General features: G+C 32.4%; 2 protein-coding genes across 8 annotated transcripts in view; both read left to right on the plus strand.

Annotated features, from left to right (window-relative positions):
• Positions 1-7,927, plus strand: part of LOC143067837 (uncharacterized) — a 29,391-nt gene extending 21,464 nt beyond the window's left edge. Inside the window, exons 1-4 of one of the 3 annotated variants that reach the window (XR_012976048.1) lie at positions 1,556-1,834; positions 4,456-5,018; positions 6,158-6,191; positions 6,469-7,927. Coding sequence is in view for 1 of the 3 variants with exons in the window: in XM_076241413.1 (XP_076097528.1) it covers positions 4,456-4,665; positions 6,158-6,191; positions 6,469-6,476 (252 nt within the window). In the remaining 2 variants the exon portion in view is untranslated. Of the gene's footprint in view, positions 1-1,555; positions 1,835-4,455; positions 5,019-6,157; positions 6,192-6,468 lie in introns of those variants that run through there. The other 2 variants (XR_012976047.1, XM_076241413.1) reach the window with 2 other exon arrangements.
• An 11,183-nt stretch (positions 7,928-19,110) lies between these two features.
• Positions 19,111-21,238, plus strand: part of LOC143067838 (uncharacterized) — a 40,757-nt gene continuing 38,629 nt past the window's right edge. For 3 of the 5 annotated variants that reach the window (XM_076241419.1, XM_076241415.1, XM_076241418.1), the window contains exon 1: positions 19,111-19,196. The gene's annotated coding sequence lies outside the window, so the exon portion shown is untranslated. Of the gene's footprint in view, positions 19,197-20,030; positions 20,149-20,675; positions 20,694-21,238 lie in introns of those variants that run through there. The other 2 variants (XM_076241416.1, XM_076241417.1) reach the window with 2 other exon arrangements.

Consider the following 21,238-nt stretch of genomic DNA (forward strand, 5'->3'; position numbering starts at 1 on the left):
CCAACCAACATGACCAAAATGTCTAAAAATAGAACAGAGGGGTAAAATTCCAGTTTTTTCTATTATCTTGAAAACCGGCCCTATAAATAGAAAAAAATGATGAAAGTGCAAGAATTGTTCAGAATGATGAGATCTACCTATTGCCCGAATACATCAAAACTTTCAGACGACATCTCAAACGAGTTATTGCCCTTAAATGATCGATGACGAATTTGACAAATGTGCATCTTTTTTGCCTATAACCTTAAAATAATAATAAATAGATTGCAGTAAATAGCAAAAATGATCACCATAACGAGATTTACTAATGAGTGAGTAAACATGAATGAAATCGACAGACAACACCTTATTGGATTTTTAATGACGATTTTTATCATATTTTTGGGGGCATTTCGTCTTATATCTGAAAACTATAATAGATAGATAGAAATATAAAAATCCAAAAATTTCTGAGAAAGATAATTTTTCGGCAAATAAATTTCGTAGTTGAAATCGTCTGACAACCCTTATAAGATGTACTGCTGTATAAATGTCCTTCACTGATATTTTTACCATTGTGATATATACTTTGGTGTAATGTGGTTGCTCATGCATAAATGTCTGAAAATGTAATTGTATATATGCATTTATAAGAATTTTTATATAACAAAATCATCGAAAACTCTACAAATTTGGAACTTTACACAATTTTAGCTTTTGAAATTTAATTATAGGGAAACGCATTTATCGTTCGTAATTTTTTTTTTTTTGTAATATTGGTAGTTTGACGTTAACACTTAGATCTTCATTTGATTGACCACATACATAGTACTTTTGATTGAGGTTAATCTTTATTTGGCACAAACGTTTGTTTAATCATAGATGCAAAGATGTCCATCTAAGGTTTAATAAATACGGGCTAAGTTATTCTTCAATTCCGAGACTACTGAAGTGGTTCCATGCGAGAAAAGTTGCAATATATGTACCATTTCCGTCGGATGTGCATGAATGGTTACTGTAAAGTCAAATATGAACGAGAGATGTGCTACTTCATACATATGAACTTTCAAAATTTGTGAAACGCTTTAGAAAAGGTCTTTTAAAAAAGACTTAAACTTTTCACTGTGCACACTGATCCGTGTGATATTAAGAACTCACACTTGCCCTTTTATTAAGATGAGTTGACAAGAAGACGTGGGATATGGAAAGTAAATGATACAATGAAAGGTAGTCCATGTGTCTTTATAAAAAAAAAAGCTTAGTTATTTGTTATTTATTTTATATAGAAATATATCACCCAAAGTCCAACAAAGCATATGCTATCGGTTTGATTTTTGCAATTTAAAAAAAAAACCCATAAAACAAATCTCTGGAGTGCGAACCTGCAACCTTTCATGGTTCGCTGCAGATGCCGTTTCATCATCTAACCGTGACATACAATAACTTTAATTGGAAGAATCCTGCTTTTTATTATGACTTAACTTAATAATGCAAAAAGCACTAAACACTAAAACATCACACAAAATAATCAATATAGTTTCATTACGGCTTCAACTGCTGTAGTTGTGTTGACAATTAAAGCATAGGCATTGGTAATATTTGAGAAGACTAAAATGGACGTGATAATGAGGATATGTTTAGAGATTTTGAGATAGTCATTGCATGATTGTAATGGTTAAAATGAAAAATATAAGTTGTTGTTACTGAGTCGATATATAAATGGATTAAAACAGCATGTCGTACATCTGTTACTTCAATTAATTCATAGGAATTCTCGAGATATATTGTATTGAAAACACATTCATCGCGATCTAAGTCAGAAAAGCATTCCGTGGAGAGTTTAGTTACCAAATACGTAAGTAGTCATTTTATAATGCATTCATTGTAAAATAACTAACAATATTTTGTTTCATTGTATAACAGTTTTTATGCATTAATCAAGAAAACGACAAGTATAAAAGCGAAAATCAATATGACACGGCCTTTGAACACGCTGCTACATCATAATTGTGGTTTGCTTGACTCATCTTGATTTTAGATAGCAAAAAATATTAATTTCAAGAACACAACCGCTGCAATTACCTTTTTTAACTCTAAGGTTGTTTTATGGAGCCATTTTTATTGATCATGGGTATACTACAAGCAGCTCTCGTTGCTCTAAATTACCTTTTTACGGTATCGACGACAGTTACTAGTTCTATTGATCACACCTGTCTGAATTTATTACTATAATTGGAACTGCTTGCTGACGTGTAATGACGACGGCTTAACGTGTGCATGGATGGTTGGTTTATAAAAAAATGCATAAATCAGGTCGTATTAATGGCCAAAGAATTATATGAGAGACCAATCAAGTTCAGACCGAATCTTACAAATGTATCTATAAACCATGTTTCTCACAGTTATTTAACATAAAATAGGAATATAAATCAATTACCACTAAATCTTGTATTGTGTATGATTGTCCAAATATGCAACTTTCCCTGTTATTTAATAAAATATGAAATTTTTGGAAATACATTTTAGAAAAAGAAAAAAAAATAAATGGTCTAAAGATGAAGTCGCAAGCATGTAACCAAGTTAGCTTGCTTTCTAAACACGTCTGTTCTCTTATAAAAAATAGACGTCAAAACAACTGACCACGCTGTTGAATACAGCTTGGTACCAATCATTCTTAGGGTATAAAATTGAGAATGGAAATGGGGAATGTGTCAAAGAGACAACAACCCGACCATAGAACAGACAACATAGGTATCTATGTTTGAATTTGTTCAATGAATACTCGTTAATCGAAAAAAATGGCAACCATGGAATGCAAAATAATGCTTTACTTAATTGAAGGCACACGAAAAGCTGTATGTTTGAAAGTAATCAATTTGTATATCGAAAAGTTTTAATCGCGAAAAAAATGAAAATCTTATTTCAGTACGGCATATTTTACCATGCGAGCAATTTAAGCTCCTTTAAGAGCCTCTTTAAATATATTTTTGTGATCTCCGGATTATGAAAATGTCGTAACGCCGCTCTTTATTGCATCCTTCCAATAAAAGTTCTGAAAATTCAATTACCTTCTCAGCAGTATCTAACATCCGTATTTCATCATCAATTATAAAATGATGAATAAGCATGAAGATGAACTGCTGGTTTTTACCATTTATTTTCTATTTAGCATTAGTTTGGGATATGACATTCTGCCTATTGTCTGTCTGAACAAAGCCTTATATTCCAGATCTCAGATACTGTAAAGCATGATATGTGCTATAAACTGGAATCCACTTGTATTACGCTTCACTCAAACTTTGTAGTAGTCAGCCGAGAACCAACTTATATGTGCTATAGACCAAAGAAGTTTTTGCAATGACTTTCTGATGTTTGCTCTATTGCCTAATTGCTGAAGTCTTTTAATTTCGGCAACTTTCGACACTCATCTGATGTCACCCGTTGCTACATACTTAGTTTCTTACAATCGCGAACACCAATGCTTACATTCATATAATCGCAGACCGCTATCGTCGAAGTTCCTGTCTCTAAGAGTTATTTCAGTAATTCTTCTTATATCGGGAGTTATATGATCTGGGACAGCCTTTGTCATTATTCCTCTGAATTTAAACATGTATTTCCCAATATTCTTTGGTCATTTACAGCTTTTTTGCAAAATTCCTCTGATGACTGATAGCAATAGCCAAATTGCTTGACCCCAAATAGCCATCGACATTATTCCTGTCACCGTACCTATTTCATCTTGATTATCGTGTTTTATTTCATTTCGCCAGTTGATTGCATATATTGGTGAAATGAAGCATTTCCAGTTGCAAAATTAAATTGAAAAAATGGAGTTTATCGACATTTGGTCATCATACTCTTGATATAAATGCACAAAAGCTAATGCTATGATGGTTTGACCAAATACAGATATTGCCAAAAAAAAAATCCCCTGCTACCGGATAGTCACTCTGAGATCGTCAGATTGGATAACGGTTTGACTTAAAAGCGGCATAGTTCTTAATTTTAAAGATCCTTGATGTAATCGCTAATATTGTAAGAAAAAGTTATAAAAAAGCACAAAACACAGTTTAAAAAGACTGATATGATTTTGGTCTTTGAAAAAGGAACTATACAAATTAGAGGATCGGTCTACGGCTAGTTGTAAACGGTTCACTTGCTCTATCAAAATAAAAGAGAACTTTACCTTCTATGAATAAATTGTACTTTTGTCGCTCAAGAGAGCCCCAAAAGTCTCCCTTAAGAAAGCACGTGTAAAACACATAAGTGCAGTAGTAACCAGGTTTAGTAAGTGATGTCAATAACCTTACACAATCATCAAACATAGTAAGTATGAAAAAATATAAGAAACATATCCATACACTTATTTTGTTTTGTAAAAACCGACTATTATTTAACTGAAGTGTATAAAAAAATAAAGACAGAAAAGGATAACATTGTCTCGTTAACACGGTCCACTTTTTGTATTTGCAGGATTGTGCTGGTTATAATTTTCCTTCACCACCCTCGAACAGCAATGTCATCAATATAGGCATTACAGTGGATGTAAGCAGCAGTACATTCATACACAGTCATTTGTTGTCATTTCCGTGTCCACCGGCATGGTGGCCAGGTTTCTGTACTGACCTACAGATATTCTCTAGGATAAACTTCTCCTGCCAGGAAATTACTATCATACTAGAAGTATGTCTCAAACAAACTGAAGAAAAATATTATATTAATTTATTGTCGGATTGTAAAACTTTTTTGCATTGCAAAGAATTCGAAAGGTTGTGTTCATCTAAACAATATAAGCATCACTGTGTTGACGGTACGACTTATAGTGTACCAAATTCTGTTGCTGTGAACGAAGATAATGCAAATGACCACATGAATAATACAACGGAAATTACCATGGGAAATAGTGTAATAGAGTCGGACTCTGATTCAGGTCTATCGTACATTGGACCAAGTAACTGGCATGTACTTTGGGCCTTATTAGTTCTAGTCTATATATTGGTATTTGTGCCTTGCTTTTTAAACTTTGTAATAAAACGGTAAGTGAAATTTAATAACACTTTGGTTTTGTCTCATTCTTTTTTACTAAACAATTCCTTTGCAAATTCTGCATGCGTATCTATTTAAATTATTCTATTCGTGTTGTAACATGAGGAAATATTTTATTGCAATTAGTTTTCTTCCCATACAACAGCTGATTAATAAACTAGATGTGAATGTTTTGAAATATTTGGTTGTAAAGAATAAAATCAAATGTTTACATAGAATGTTGACTATGTTCCAATTTGGTTTTCATACTTCAGTGGAGTATTCTGGGGCAGATATGAGTGTTTTGAAGTAACAAGCTATTACAATAAATATGCCAAGATATTTTGATACATTTTGCGTGAAAATGTTGATTAACTTTTTATACTAGTACTAGTATCACAGACAAAACATAGAGGTTGCAAATTAGTGTATATCTAATTCGCACTTGTCTAAATAATCTTGTATTTGTGCCTATCAATCAAAGTTATTTGCTTTATAAAAAAAATGATTGGTAAAGATGGAAATGCAGATTAATGATCAAAGTATACATTAAAGCTTAACCACACCTAGTATGTAAACCAGGTATGATGGCTTTACCGTGTATCAAGGTTTCTATTATTGGCAGGAAAGGGGGCGATAATTTGGCGAGGTTTCTAGTACATAGCTTCAAATTTGGACCAGTTGGGATCAAATTGAAGCCATGATAAACTATACAGGTGGTCAAACTACGTGTTAAAAACTTATATATTGATTTCCTGTTTGAACTTAAAAAAACTCTTGCTTTCCTAACCAGTAATTATCCACTGTCCCAAGCACATAAAACCTTTCTTAAACAAACATTGTAATTAAGTGTTGCTTGATTGATGCCAAGTGGCATATATTTTCATGCATATTCTGGGCCAAAAATACCAACCTACATTCTGAAAAATGTGTCGATCGGTATGAAGTTTGGGAATTTCGACTGACATTGAACGGGCTACCTCCGGAACCCCTCTTGTTGCAAGGGTTTTTGAAAGTGCATATAACGTGACGCTATCCTGACACTAGGCATCGTCCCCATTCCAATCGAATATGGCAGTGTATTTTAACATCAAGCAGTCCAAGGACGCCACTCATGTATGGGTATTAATGTGTCTTATTTCCATTGTAGATCTCTGATAGACAAGTGTCGGAACAGATGTCAGGTATGTTTAATTAAATGATCAAACAGCATTACAAATGAAATCCATGGTATGATTAAAATATTGAAAAGGGAAATGAAAAAAGCACAAAAATAATATTTCATTTTTGTAAGATTTTATGCTGTAGGCTATAGAAATACTCCTCTAAATATACGGAACTGTTTAACATATACAAAATAATTATGATAATAATCATAGATTTATTTCAATTGTGTTTATGAAATTGTCCGTTGATTTTATCAAGGGAATCTAACGTTTATTGCTTTCTGTTTTATTTTAGAGAGGTAGATCTAAAACTGTGAAGACAAACTGTGATGACGATGAACCACCATTAATACCTGTAGTACACAAAGAGGTACATAGTCCAGTAGATGCAGAGAACTCTCTATTTATTCCATCCAGACCCGATTCTATGGCATCTTCAATAGGACAGGAATTCGATTTCCCTTACGCCGATCAAAGTGCAGCTGTATCAATGTATTCTCTGTTATTGATAGATGACCAAGACACCAGATAAGGTTACACATAAAATATTCATAAACAAAGACATTTTATTTAGACAACTAAGTCTGAGATGCCCGACATGCCAATTCATAATGTTTATTTCAATTTACCATAAACCTGGATATACTCTAAACCTGGATGTTTGAATTCAGAGTGGTACTTTGGAAACATTTCCTCAAAATGTGTTAAGATATTTCTACAACACAAATGCATACAACGCGGTCATATATATTATTTTTACATGGATATTATGTGGCCAGTTATATGTTGGAACTTATAGATTATCATTTAGTCCAATTGTTATATATATATGCATATGCTGTGGTTATATGTTTCTAATACTCATACGATAGTGCAATTACATCCACTGCATTTGAACCTTGGTGGATAGTTGGCAATCATACCACATCCCTGTATTTTTATATCAGTTGCCTACGTTCATTTGATCGCTAGAAAAAAATGTTTTTAAATAAGAAAAAATACTTTTAAACAATGCAATTTGATGCAATTGTTCTAAGAATTTGTATAATAAAAACGGACTTTAAAAAGGAATAAAAGGTGAAAACCATATTGAACAGACAAACATATATTACTACACGATGACACTGCAGAAAAAACATCGCTCAAAATACACACAATACATATAGCACACAATTCAGAAACAGTATAGAACAATATAATGATACACAAACATAGCAGTAAAATAAACCATAGCATAATATATAGAGCTGTAAAACATCAGATAAAATAATATTATATACAACTGTAAATCAAAGCATAACTTGATATATACAGCTGTAAACCATAGCATAAAATATACACCTGTAAACCATAGCATTATATATACACCTATAGACCATGGCATAATATATAAACCTGAAAACCATAGCATAATATAAAAACCTCTAGAATCATAGCATAATATAAATAGCTGTAAACAATAGCATAATAGTTTTGAATATATTTTTAAATAATAACATTGTAAACAAAAGTTGATAATTAGAGATTTTACTCAGGTTTAAAGTTGAATTGCATGAACAGTTTTTAATATAGTATATGCTCAATGCCAAATGTATATTTATTGATGATTGGGAGATGGAAATGGCGCTTTATTTTCTTTAAAATTGCTTATATTTTTTCGTTGATATATGTTGTAGTTATTATTGTAACTCAATGTACAGTTACATTATTTATTTTGAATATTTGAAAGTGAGCACAATAAATTAGTTTTTTAATTCTTTTATCTTAATCAAAAGTAGTACATAGAATCAGTTATTCCTGAAAACTGAAATAATGGCGAGGAACCTCAATCAGACTTACATTTGATAGATGAGGTTCAAAAACGCATATCTCTGTCAAAACTTGCACAATATAGTTAATTCATTTTAACCTTAAGAATTCAGTATCTCCCTTTGATCATTTATGTAGCCATCAAAGATGTGTAATACTATCAAAAAAGAGTATGTCACATTAAACCGGTCGAAAAAAAACATTCACTTGAATTTGACAGTAGAAAGAAATTAACCCTGCATTTCATTGCAGATTTTTTTTTCTGATTCATAATGTTTCAGAGCATTATTCTTTTTTATTTAGTTCTTTAAAATATTTTGGATATTTGAGTTGACATGGTGATTTAAAGTTATAAACATAATAAAAGGCACATGCACTTGTTTCTATCCATAGGAAGGTCGACTATCCCTATGTAATAGAAGAAGCTTCTATTAGCTTCTATATTAGAGAGGCAAATAATACTAGGATAACATTCAAACTCATAAGTGAAAATAAACTGACAACAACATGGCTGATAAAAAACAAAGACAAACAAAAGTACACAACACGCAACATAGAAAACTAAAGATGAGCAACACGAACCCACTTGGGGGATCTCAGGTGCTCTGGAAGGGTAAGCAAATCCTGCTTCACATGTGGCACCCTTTTATTACATATGGATAGTCAACCTCGTCAAGTACCTGTGACAAAAGGGGGTGAACCTTTGAATGGTTAACTTTTAATGAAAGGATATCATTTTATTATACAAGACCAAAGTGTGCTGAAATACCTATGCTGCATTTTAAGATTCGTATCAACTTCAGGGCTGTTTTGTAGAACATTCTTCGCATAGATGCATGCAGAGAAGCAACAATGACTTCTTGAAGTTTAATTCGAATATTGATATCGTTGGCCTTTGCATGAAATGATAGAAAGAATCTAGGATACCAATTTCAACATTGATATAAAAAAAAGAAGATTTGGTATAATTGCCAATGAGACAACCCTCCACAAGAGACTGTTGAGCCTGTTTTATTCCAAATGTCTCTCGCTTAAGAATGAATCCATAAAAAATGGGATGTACTCGACAAGAAACCCATCAGCAAACCAAAACTACACAAGATGATATTAACTGACTTAATTAAACAATGTACATACACACACCTTTTATCTTTCATGTCTTTTGAATTGTAAGATCAGAATGAATTATTTAAACAGAACATTTTTAGTAAAACATGTTTTCCTGAAAATTCAATTAATCCATTTGCAATCTTCTATACATGAGGTAATATCGATAAGTGCACAAAGATGAGAAATCACAGAAGCATGGAATGCTTCGACTAGAAATATTTTATCACTTTGATTCAAATAACATTCTCCTATTTGCAATATGTTCTATTACATGAAATCGAAGGTTACAATATATTGATTCTTGATCTCATTTAAATACAATATGTTGCAGGACTAGCTTGATAATGTTAACATCAATGTTTATATCAATGGTTCATTAATTCTATTTTGATATAACGAATGTGTTAACTATCTTATAAGCTACATATGTCTTCCATTCACGACAGCTATTAAAGTGGGTTTATAACCCTAGAAGGAAACGACGATATTGATTTTGTAAAATAAACATATCTTCGCTAGGGATTCCTACATTGTAAATTTTTAATGCAGTAGTTGCATTTCAAAGGAAGCGCAATTAATTCATTAACTAGGTGTGATCTGAAATCGTTACTATTAGAACAAAAGCCACAAAGTATCATTTCTTGTAGAGTGTGGAGGTTCAATCAAGGAGGTGTTTTGTTATGCTCCGCAAAACATATCACTTTACATTAATGCGTCCTTCAAAATTAAGTTAGATCCTAATAAATGCATATTTCTACATTACGTTTCATTTATAACCCATGCTAGAAGAGGGTGATTCTAATGTTTTTCAGTGTTAGGTGTTTAAACGACAAAAGAAATATTATGACTTTGGATTTTTGATTTAAAACAAACAAAGGAGAAGGTTAACGAAGAGCTAAAATTTTTGATGTTTTTTCAATCGGGCCAAAATATTACAAATTTCATATAGAAATAATTGTGATAATACTATTAAGACAAACATATATTTGTTTGGCCTCTTCCTTAACAAACAATAAAGCTATGACCTCTTAAATAAACATATTTGTATTTTTAGGTCAATTTTGGTCAATTTTCAATAATTTAATTGTTTTATGCATTATTAACCTTGGCCATCCACGATCCAAAACGTTTTGATGAATTCTATATCAAAATTGCCACCTTTTGGTTACAAAACATTTTGGATCGTAGGTGGTGGCCAAGGTTTTCCAAAAACTTTTATAAGTCTGAAAATTGCACAAAATCGTCATATTTTGACAAAATGTCCAAAATTGGCATACTTTGGAGAATATTATGTTCTTTTATGGACAGAACTTATTTATTTAGCATTAAGGCTTTTGAAATAGACCCATTTACAAACCAACTTGTGAACTTTAAGGTGTTTTATGATAAAGTTGATATTTTAGGTCATATCGTGCCATAAGTGAACCTTGTCCTTTACTCGTCTAAGGTGAATGGTTTTCTGCATGTATGAATAAGACGAAATAATTTGTAGTTATAAGTCCACAGTTTTGGAAAAATTACATTGCGAACAAATATATAATGTTTATAAAGTGTGTATGTTCGAAAAAAATCCAGTTATGAGAAAATGTAAATTTCCTGAGCGGCTAGGAAAAGGAAATTACTTCTCAAGGCTGTCATTTTTTTTGTGCAAATATTCCTCCTGAACATGATACATTTATTTTTAAATAACTCTTAGTATCAATGGAGATGGATATGTAATTCTTATTATTTTTTCGCTTTATAATAGTTTGAAAAATCCGTCCCATTCTATAACGCGTCGTTTCTGACAGAGAGGGAAAGTGCATCAACCTGTGATTGTGAAATATGAACAAATGGTATATGATAAAAGAAAATACAGGGAAAAAAAACACTAGCTATAAACCCGATCAAAATCCATGATATACCTATATAATTAATTATTAAAGTGTAATTATTGACGGTATCATTTTTCTCGATACATTCAGAATAAAAATAGATCATAGAAGATTTTTGAGTAGCACTTTCAGAAGATTGTCGACGTTTCCACTTCAATTGTCTGCATACACGAAAATGAATAAAAATGTATGAAACTCAGCTGTTCTGCTTTGGGCAATAGGCGTTCCCAAAAACCTCCGCATATTGTTTACATCCAAGGAACGCAATTTTTGGACCATGCTTGTACATCGTACTATTCATTCAACTACATGGATTTTTAAAAATAAATCATATAGTCATATTATGACAAAATTGGTAAATAAAATTATCCGAATTATCTCCCCTAGGACAATAAATTTTAAGTTTTGAAAAAATCAAATTTACCTTCATAATAATGTGTTCTGGCCAATATATTAAGTAGTTGCATCATGACATAGTTGTCTTCGCAGTATTTTGTCTTAATTTGCTGTCTATCGGTCTACAATATATTTAGGACAAAGTCACTCGTTGTGTTGTTTTGGTTAAGACGTTCTACGAAACAAACGGATCAAATCGAATTTGTATAGATTACTGGAAAATCAACTTAGCAGCGAAAAATGACGCGTACCCATTGCCACGTTCTGATTAGTCTCTTGGTGTCTTATCGGGAGCTATGAGTTCTTTTGTGCCTCGGACAAGCCTCTTGTTAAGCTATTATTTAAACAAATACGCTCATCTTGATCGATAATTGAGTATTTGCCTAAATGTTTTCTTCTTTTTAGCTCACCTGGCCCAAAGGGCCAAGTGAGCTTTTCCCATCACTTTACGTCCGTCGTCCGTCGTCCGTCGTCGTCCGTCGTCGTCGTCCTGCGTTAACTTTTACAAAAATCTTCTCCTCTGAAACTACTGGGCCATATTTAACCAAACTTGGCCACAATCATCATTGGGGTATCTAGTTTTAAAAATGTGTCCGGTGACCCGGCCAACCAACCAAGATGGCCGCCATGGCTAAAAATAGAACATAGGGGTAAAATGCAGTTTTTGGCTTATAACTCAAAAACCAAAGCATTTAGAGCAAATCTGACATGGGGTAATATTGTTCATCAGGTCAAGATCTATCTGCCCTGAAATTTTCAGATGAATCGGACATTTCGTTGTTGGGTTGCTGCCCCTGAAATGGTAATTTTAAGGAAATTTTGCTGTTTTTGGTTATTATCTTGAATCTTATTATAGATAGAGATAAACTGTAAACAGCAATAATGTTCAGCAAAGTAAGATCTACACATAAGTCATCATGACCAAAATGGTCAGTTGACCACTTTAGGAGTTCTTGCCCTTTATAGTCAATTTTTAACCATTTTTCGTAAATCTTAGTAATCTTTTAGAAAAATCTTCTCCTCTGAAACTGGTGGGCCAAATTTAACCAAACTTGGCCATAATCATCATTGGGGTATCTAGTTTAAAAAATGTGTCCGGTGACCCGGCCAACCAACCAAGATGGCCGCCATGGCTAAAAATAGAACATAGGGGTAAAATGCAGTTTTTGGCTTATAACTCAAAAACCAAAGCATTTAGAGCAAATCTGACATGGGATAAATTGTTTATCAGGTCAAAATCTATCTGCCCTGAAATTTTCAGATGAATCGGACAACTGGTTGTTGGGTTGCTGCCCCTGAATTGGTAATTTTAAGGAAATTTTGCTGTTATTATCTTGAATATTATTATAGATAGAGATAAACTTTAAACAGCAATAACGTACAACAAAGTAAGATGGTCAATTGACCCCCTAAGGAGTTATTGTCCTTTATAGTCAATTTTTAACAATTTTATAAAATTTGTAAATTTTTACTAACATTTTCACTGAAACTACTGGGCCAAGTTCATTATAGATAGAGATAACTGTAAGCAGCAAGAATGTTCAGTAAAGTAAGACGTACAAACACATCACCATCACCAAAACACAATTTTGTCATGAATCCATCTGCTTCCTTTGTTTAATATTCACATAGACCAAGGTGAGCGACACAGGCTCTTTAGAGCCTCTAGTTTTATTATTATTTTACGCGTCCAACATAGAACACTACAACTACAATCAAGGTTCAGAACATTAATTTTTATTTGACATTACATATTTATTTTTTGGAAAACAGCCATTAAACAAATTTTCAATGAAGTATATAGATATAAGAAGATCTGTTATGAGTGCCAATGAGACAACTCTCTCATCTAAGTCACAATTTGTAAAAGTAAACCATTATAGGTCAACAAGGAGCCTTGGTACACATCGAACAGAAAGCTATAAAGGATCAAACAAATGACATGTGTTAAACCATTCAAACGGGAAAACCAACGGTCTGATATATATAAAAAAAACGAGAAACGAGAAACACTTATGAACTACATCAACAAATGCATGAACATCATTTATGTTTGTTATGGCATTATTAAGATACTCACAGGCACTTGTCTTGCGTAAATAAAGGCAACAGAAGTAAACCGATGTTCAAAAGTCATAAATCGATTGAAAAAAACTAATCCGGGTTACTAACAAAAACCGAGGGAAACACATAAACTTTAAGAGGAAAACAACAGGAACACAGAGGTGCAACAAAAACACACACCATCACACTTATACATAAACGAACTACTAGTATTTGATAACAACTGTCATATTCCTGATTGGTACAGGACATTTTAAGGAAAATGGTGGGTTGAACCTGGGTTAATGGCATGCCAAACCTCCCGCTTTATGACAATGTTAAAAAATATCGCTAAACACTACGCGACATGAATACAGTACAAATACACGCAAGAAAATCTTTAACAGAGAAACGCACACACAAATAATATAATAGTAGACCCGACAATCATGCAAACCGCAGAACAACAACAAACATATTCATCAACGATAAACACCACAGAAAATCAAAAACAGTGACGCGATTACGTAACTAACGTGCAATCTCGAACTTTATATAATTATTCAACAATATTTACCCAAACAATTTCACATGACTTGACAATGATGGTATGGAAATGCAATTTTATAATTATTTGAACTACAAACGATAAGACATAACAGATTATCCAATCGAAACCATGAATGTACAAAACACCGAGACGCGACGCACAGCAATGCAAACCATAAAAGAACTAATAGCAAAAGCCATGTGAAAGGAGAATTTTGTATAAATACACATGTAGTAAAAACGAAGAGAAAAAAGGCGTCATGAGAAAGTGTGGAATTACTTGAACATTTTAAGAAGAACATAGACCCTCTACGAATGAATTGAGTAGTACCTCAGATTAACCGAAGAAACTTCACAAAAATAAAATAAAAACTCCTATCTAGACCAAACGTTAGTGCACTTGATATTCAGAATGTAAAATCCAGTTGATTGCCAATGAACAAAAAACAATTATAAGGTCATTTTTGCCATCTACTGGTGAAAGGTTATAAAAATTGGCTATTGTTATGCGTTTACTTTACTATATTGGTTAGAGGTATAGGGGGAGGGTTGAGATCTCACAAACATGTTTAACCCCGCCGCATTTTTGCGCCTGTCCCAAGTCAGGAGCCTCTGGCCTTTGTTAGTCTTGTATTATTTTAATTTTAGTTTCTTGTGTACAATTTGGAAATTAGTATGGCGTTCATTATCACTGGACTAGTATATATTTGTTTAGGGGCCAGCTGAAGGACGCCTCCGGGTGCGGGAATTTCTCGCTACATTGAAGACCTGTTGGTGACCCTCTGCTGTTGTTTTTTATTTGGGCGGGTTGTTGTCTCTTTGACACATTCCCCATTTCCATTCTCAATTTTATTGTAGAAATCGCAAAGTTTGTGTTGACAGCACAATTTACGATCATGCTGTATCACTCAAATAAATCAACAAAGTAAATAATCTATTTACCATTCACGATTTGCACATTTTCTGAACTTTATCATCAGATTCTATTGTAAAATATCATTAACCTTTCAAATTATAGTCTGATTCTTCACTATTCAAATAAAGGCAACAGTAGTATACCGCTGTTCAAAACTCATAAATCTATGGACAAAAAACAAAATTAAAATGTAACACACACAGCAACGGACTAAGCATTAGACAAAATCCGATGAGAATAACCAATATAACATCAAAACCAAATACATGAATTTGGGATAGAAAAATACCGTGATACGTCTTATAGTAATGTGAATTCACACTCAAATATAGGAGAAAACAAAACTACCAACAAATATCTAAACTAAACATTATGCAGCCAGAATTTCCCTTTGGTTTTAATCAGTTCGCGTGTTTCTGGAATATTATATCTTTGGCGTATCGATTAAGGTCAAAGGTTTTGGAAGCAAAAACCAAAGATATAAGAACATATACACTTGCAATGAATAAAACAAAAACAGGTCTGTCTAGGGTAATTGTATTCGTATTTTAATACAATGATCTTATTTATAAAACAGATTACTTACAATTGCGAGGCATTTTAAATTTTGAAATTTTGTTCACCCTGACCTAGATACATACATATATACATAAATGTCGTTTTGTACAAATCAATTACTACGATCCATCCGCGCGTTTCGTCTACAAAAGAATCACCAGTGATCGAACATGCACTTTGTTATGAAACTGGTGAGTTGAACCAGGTTTTACAGAGCCTAATTTCCAAGTTCCGATTTGAGAAATCGTAAATTCGTAGAAGTTCGATGCAACAGATGAATGCAACATAGTCACATACTTTAACGTTACGTGTATCTAGTGAAAGACATCATCCATATGCGGGAACAAAGAGGATAATGATAGCTTCTATTCATTCTTCCTTAGAAGCTCTAGCGTAAAGGATGTCTCATATGAATAAAGGAACAAGTAACTAAGAAAAGGAGCACAAGTGCTTCTCATAGGAATGTCGATACTTTGATTGCATGTTTAAAACAAGATATCCAATCGTAAATAATATAATCGCAAAAATGCTGAACCTCCGAGGAAAATTTAAAAAAAAAGTCCCTTATCAAATGGAAAAGTCTCGAACACATCAAACGAATAGATAACAACTGTCAAATTCCTGACTTGGTACAGACGTTTTCTTATGTAGAAAATAGGGGATTAAACCTGGCTTTTAAGTTGGCTAAACCTCTCACATTTATGAAAAAGGGTCAAAAGATACCAGAGGGACAGTCAAACTCATAGGTCGAAAATAAACTGACAACGCCATGGCTAACAAAGAAAAAGACAAACAGACAAATAATAGTACACAAGAAATAACATAGAAAACTAAAGACTAAGCAACATGAACCCCACCAAAAACTTGGGTGATCTCAGATGCTCCGGAAGGGTAAGCAGATTCTGCTCCACGTGTGGCACTTGTTGTGTTGCTCATGTTATTACAAACCCGGTAACTAGTTTAATTTGGTAGGTCACATTCGTGAAAAGGGAAGGGGATTGTAGTTACGACATAAGGAACACATCCGATTGTCATCTGTGAAATGGTTATTCCATAACAAATAACCAACTCGTGATGGCGTCTGTTAAATTTACGAAGTGATAATTTCAACTTCACCATTTGGAACTCTTGGTTTAATAGCTTCCCTGTGGACAACAACACTCTATCAAGGAAATCATGATAGGAAATACCAGCCCGGGAATGTCGTATTAATTAAGAGATATATACTCCGTATGCAGGCCTTGCTGGAATGTTCTACATAGAAATGGCAAACTCATTGTTGGGAAGCAAAATTCGTAAAGTGAAAGTCGTAAAGTGTTGTTATTAACCGACCCTCATTGTCTATATCTAGTTGTCAGTCAAGATATGAGGCAGACTTAATTGGATATGTTGCATCCTTTATCTCTAGTTCGATGGGATAGATGTGTTAAACATAGTCACCAAATTTTGAATTATTTAATGAGAGAAAATCAACTACCGGTATATAGCGGAAAGTAAAGTTACAGGATAATTACAACTTCTTATCTTTCTTCCTAAGAAGTTCCTGTATGAAGTCAGCCTCATAGTAATAAAGTCGGCAAGAAGAGGGGTCCAATTGGTTCCAATTGGAATGCCGAAAGTCTGTAGTGTTGTTGAAAAGCACGTTACAAATATGTTGTAAATCAGGAAATCAGGTATCAAGATAATGTCAGTTTTGGGGAATTTTTGTTTGAATCAGAGTGATTATTTACAAAGTAGGATTTATCCCACCCTAAAACAAGATACTTGTATGACAGTCGCATCAAACTTCGTTATATTGACAACGATGTGTGAACAAAACTAACAGACATAAAAGGTAAAAATGTCAAAAATAGGGGTACCGCAGTCAACATTGTGTTATAATCTTAATCACTACAAAAAACAAACAAATATGTATCAAAGAAACACAAAAAGGCATAAAACAAAGCATGATTGCTATTTGCAAAAATTCAAGATCAGAATACACAAATTTAACATATCATAATAATGCAATGACGTTTAAGTACAGAGCCACGTCATATTTGTATCAAAGAAACATAAAATGGCATATAGAAAAAGCACATTGGCAAATAGAAAGGCAATTTTACAAAAATATTTTACAATAGCACAATGACAGGATGGTACCTTCAGATGAACTGTTTTAGAAAAATGACGAGACGTTCTTTGACATACCCCTGGTTCATTATCTAAAGCAATTGTGATTGTATATACATAGAAACGGATCTAATGATACTCCATTCTTAATGGTGACCATAACAACGTTTATAGTGACCTTAAATTATTTTCTATAATGTTTTGAAAGATTGGTAATATTTTGTATACATACAGCTTAGTTTTCAATTTAAAGCATAGCATATAATGTATACATTTATAGAATTGGTTTCTTTCTATACGTTATAATTTGTAGTTTATTTTATTAACGGTAGGGAGTATTTTCATTTTATATCTAATTGTACATTTGATGATATTTTTTCTCCAACAATTATTATCTTTTTTAGGCCATAGCAAATAAACAATCCTATCAACCATATTATGAAATCCATACAAAGGAATATTTGATTTTGAAGTTGATGAATTCATCATTTTATTATTACCCGAGGGTTTGCCGCAATGTATTTCTTCATCACGTAATACAAACAATTCTATAAATATATATAGATCGAATGTGATGAAATTTTGTTTGGTACCGAAGGTAGCAATTTTACCTCATAGCTTCATCTTTTCTACATCATATATATGGACATAAACGTGACCTGTTGTGAGAGTTCAATTGTGGAGGAGAAATACTTTATTAGCATTCTTCGTATCAACAGAAAATCTAAAAATAGCAAATACGCAATTTTATCAAATAAGTTCATATCACTGATCATCACTTGCTCCCCGACACACGGCGACATATAAAAAATCTAGGAGCAAGTGATGTGCACACACGGCGACATATAAAAAATCGAGGAGCAAGTGATGTGAACTTATTTTGATAAGATTGGCAAATCCGCAGACGATATGTTACCATGTATCATATATATTTTTTTAATTAATCTTTTATTCTGACTTACTGGCATGCATTGGGGGACAAGGTCAGGAGTTTTGTCTCGAGAAATAACTTCACTATTGAAAGTAAATACCAGAAAATTTTATCAGTGCTAGTGCATGTCATATCTTTCATGTATATGTTTATTTTCAATTTTAACTTTCTGACTTTTGATATGAATCAATCAATTACAAACACGTGTTTATTTCATTGTACCCCTTCTGTCCAAGTATAGAACACAAAATATCGGGTTTAATGAATAACAATTATTATGTTTTTAATGAACAATACATGCACATAATTTCAGGAAATGAACCCTAATTTTCACAGGACATTTATTCAGATATATGAAAAATTGTATTTAATCTTACAACGTATCAATAAAACTAACCATTTACTTACATTTTATATACGTCATTACACCTCTATTGATTTAACACTTTTAATGAAAGTAAAGATGATTTAACAATTTACAGAGAATAACTCTACATGATATTTTTATTGTCATGTACGCGACATATATCCTTGGGGTGGTTATCTAAAAATTAATCTATAACCTTTATTTTAAACATGGATTTAGGACGTTTCGCCGTATGTATTGACATATCGGTTAAAAATTCAATAAAGAAATTTGTTAAAAATCCCATTCGTTACTTTTTATCTATCATGTATACAATTGTAATATTTGGAGAGCACAAGACAGAAAGTTTCGTCTTAAGGTAATGTTTTGTAACTATTTAATTGTATTCAAGAATTAAACAAGATTTACAGTCTTAATTTTTAAAGGAGTTTGAAAATCAGGAAAAAATGTTTGCCGGTGCACGTGCAACTTATTTGACAGCATAAATGTTTTGTTTTCAATTAATGTTTGGATAACATGTAAGACAAAGAATAACAAGAGTGTTGAAGTTTAGATTATCTTTGGGTGATTTCATTGGGGGCCTATATGTCTTATGATGCGAACAGCTTAATGATTATAAAGTGGACTAGGAAACATGTGCCCCATATTGAGTATAGATACTTAAGAATCGGCGCAATATGCAGCAAATTAAAAACAAAATGATACTAGATTAGTATTACCATGCAACAGTCTTGACTATTAGAGTTCTACCAGTATGAGAAGCAATGGGCTGTAATGTTCAAACGTAAATATACAATTAAAATTTTAAACAAAGAAGGAGTCTATATTGTTACAATTTACTTTCTTTGTAGTTTAAGTTTATTAAGAAAGTAAATTAAGCGCAAACTGAGCAAAAGTGTTAGCTTTTCAGTATTTTAAGTGATATATTATATAGATCGACATTAACCTGTATATTTTCTTTTGAAGAAGGTTTAAAGCTTTTGTAATGTCCGTTAAAGGCATTGTATAAATATTCATAAATATCAAGATTTTATTGAGTTCAAATTTTTAACACGGACCGTTTACAGACTTAAACATTGGAATTCGAAATTCATTTTCATTTGTGTTGAATTTAAAGATTTTGATACAAAAGATTACCATTCAAAACTTTCTAAACATAATAGTCCCCCATAATAAAGGTATGAAATTTCATTCCAAAATTGCATAGAGTAACAGTACAAAATTGAAATTTCCTCGGACGCTTATTTTAGTTTAATATGGTGCGTAGAATAATAATCGTGTAAATTGCAACTGGGAAACACTTATAAAAGGTATGATAATTAGATTAGGTTCATAGGCAATCGGAAAATCGTCAAACTTTAAAATACTCTTATGTAAGATTGTAGATTTTCAACTGAAAAGAAATGCATTCATGTATTTCTTTTTCGGTTAATATTTCATGCTGAATATAAAATCAAATCATACCTGCATTAAATTCAATTAAATAAATTTAGACTTTCTTTTTAACTGAGAACATTTAATTATCACTTTCAAAAGATTAATACCTTGACAGTTCAAGAAAAGTACAAATGTCTTTTGGATTCAACTATTGATAGAAAAGACTCGGAACAACAAATCAAAATGCGCTTTTTATAAACTTGAAGGCATTAAATGCAATTTCAAAAATAGGACTCTTCATAAAAGATAAGATCAGCCATATAATTTAATTCAAATGACGTTTAAATTTCTTTAACAGACATGTAAATCTTGTCATTTTGATACGTACAAACGTGTATTTGACATAATATTGTGAACATTCGTCCTCTTAAATGTAGTGGATAAAAGACTTTTGAAAATTCACTGTACTCAAGTAGCGGTAAGTTTCCTTATCTAATGTATTGAGACGTTGAAACAAAGATTGCAAATGAATTGATAATTTTGCAAATTTTGATTTATTATAAAATATAATCTGCTACATTTAATTTTCTACCAATAATACACTGGAACATATATATTGTTAATTTAACAAATATACTTTTATTAGACTGACATACTTAACCAGACTTATTTCATGCCATCTTATAATCGAACACTGCATACTTCTGACTGTGAGTCTCTTATGAAATGCATATACCTTTGTTGGAAACGACAAATACTTTTTACCAAGCATAATCTAGACCAGTCTGTACATCTAACCTACGACACCCTTTCTTGATGCCAGCCCGGTACAAAGAGACCTTCGTGGCAATGAAGTAGGGGAGCTGATTTCTGTGTGATTAGCTATTATTTCTAAATGTTCTGCATCTACGGATCATTTCTGCACTTTGTACACCGTCCGTGTTATAGGGTTTAATGTGTGTACCTGTTTTACACAACATTTACTTTGACAGATCAATTGACATTAATTTTCCTGTAATTGGT

Source organism: Mytilus galloprovincialis, chromosome 3 (genome assembly GCF_965363235.1).
Source record: "Mytilus galloprovincialis chromosome 3, xbMytGall1.hap1.1, whole genome shotgun sequence".
In the NCBI taxonomy this organism is placed as follows: Eukaryota; Metazoa; Mollusca; class Bivalvia; order Mytilida; family Mytilidae; genus Mytilus; species Mytilus galloprovincialis.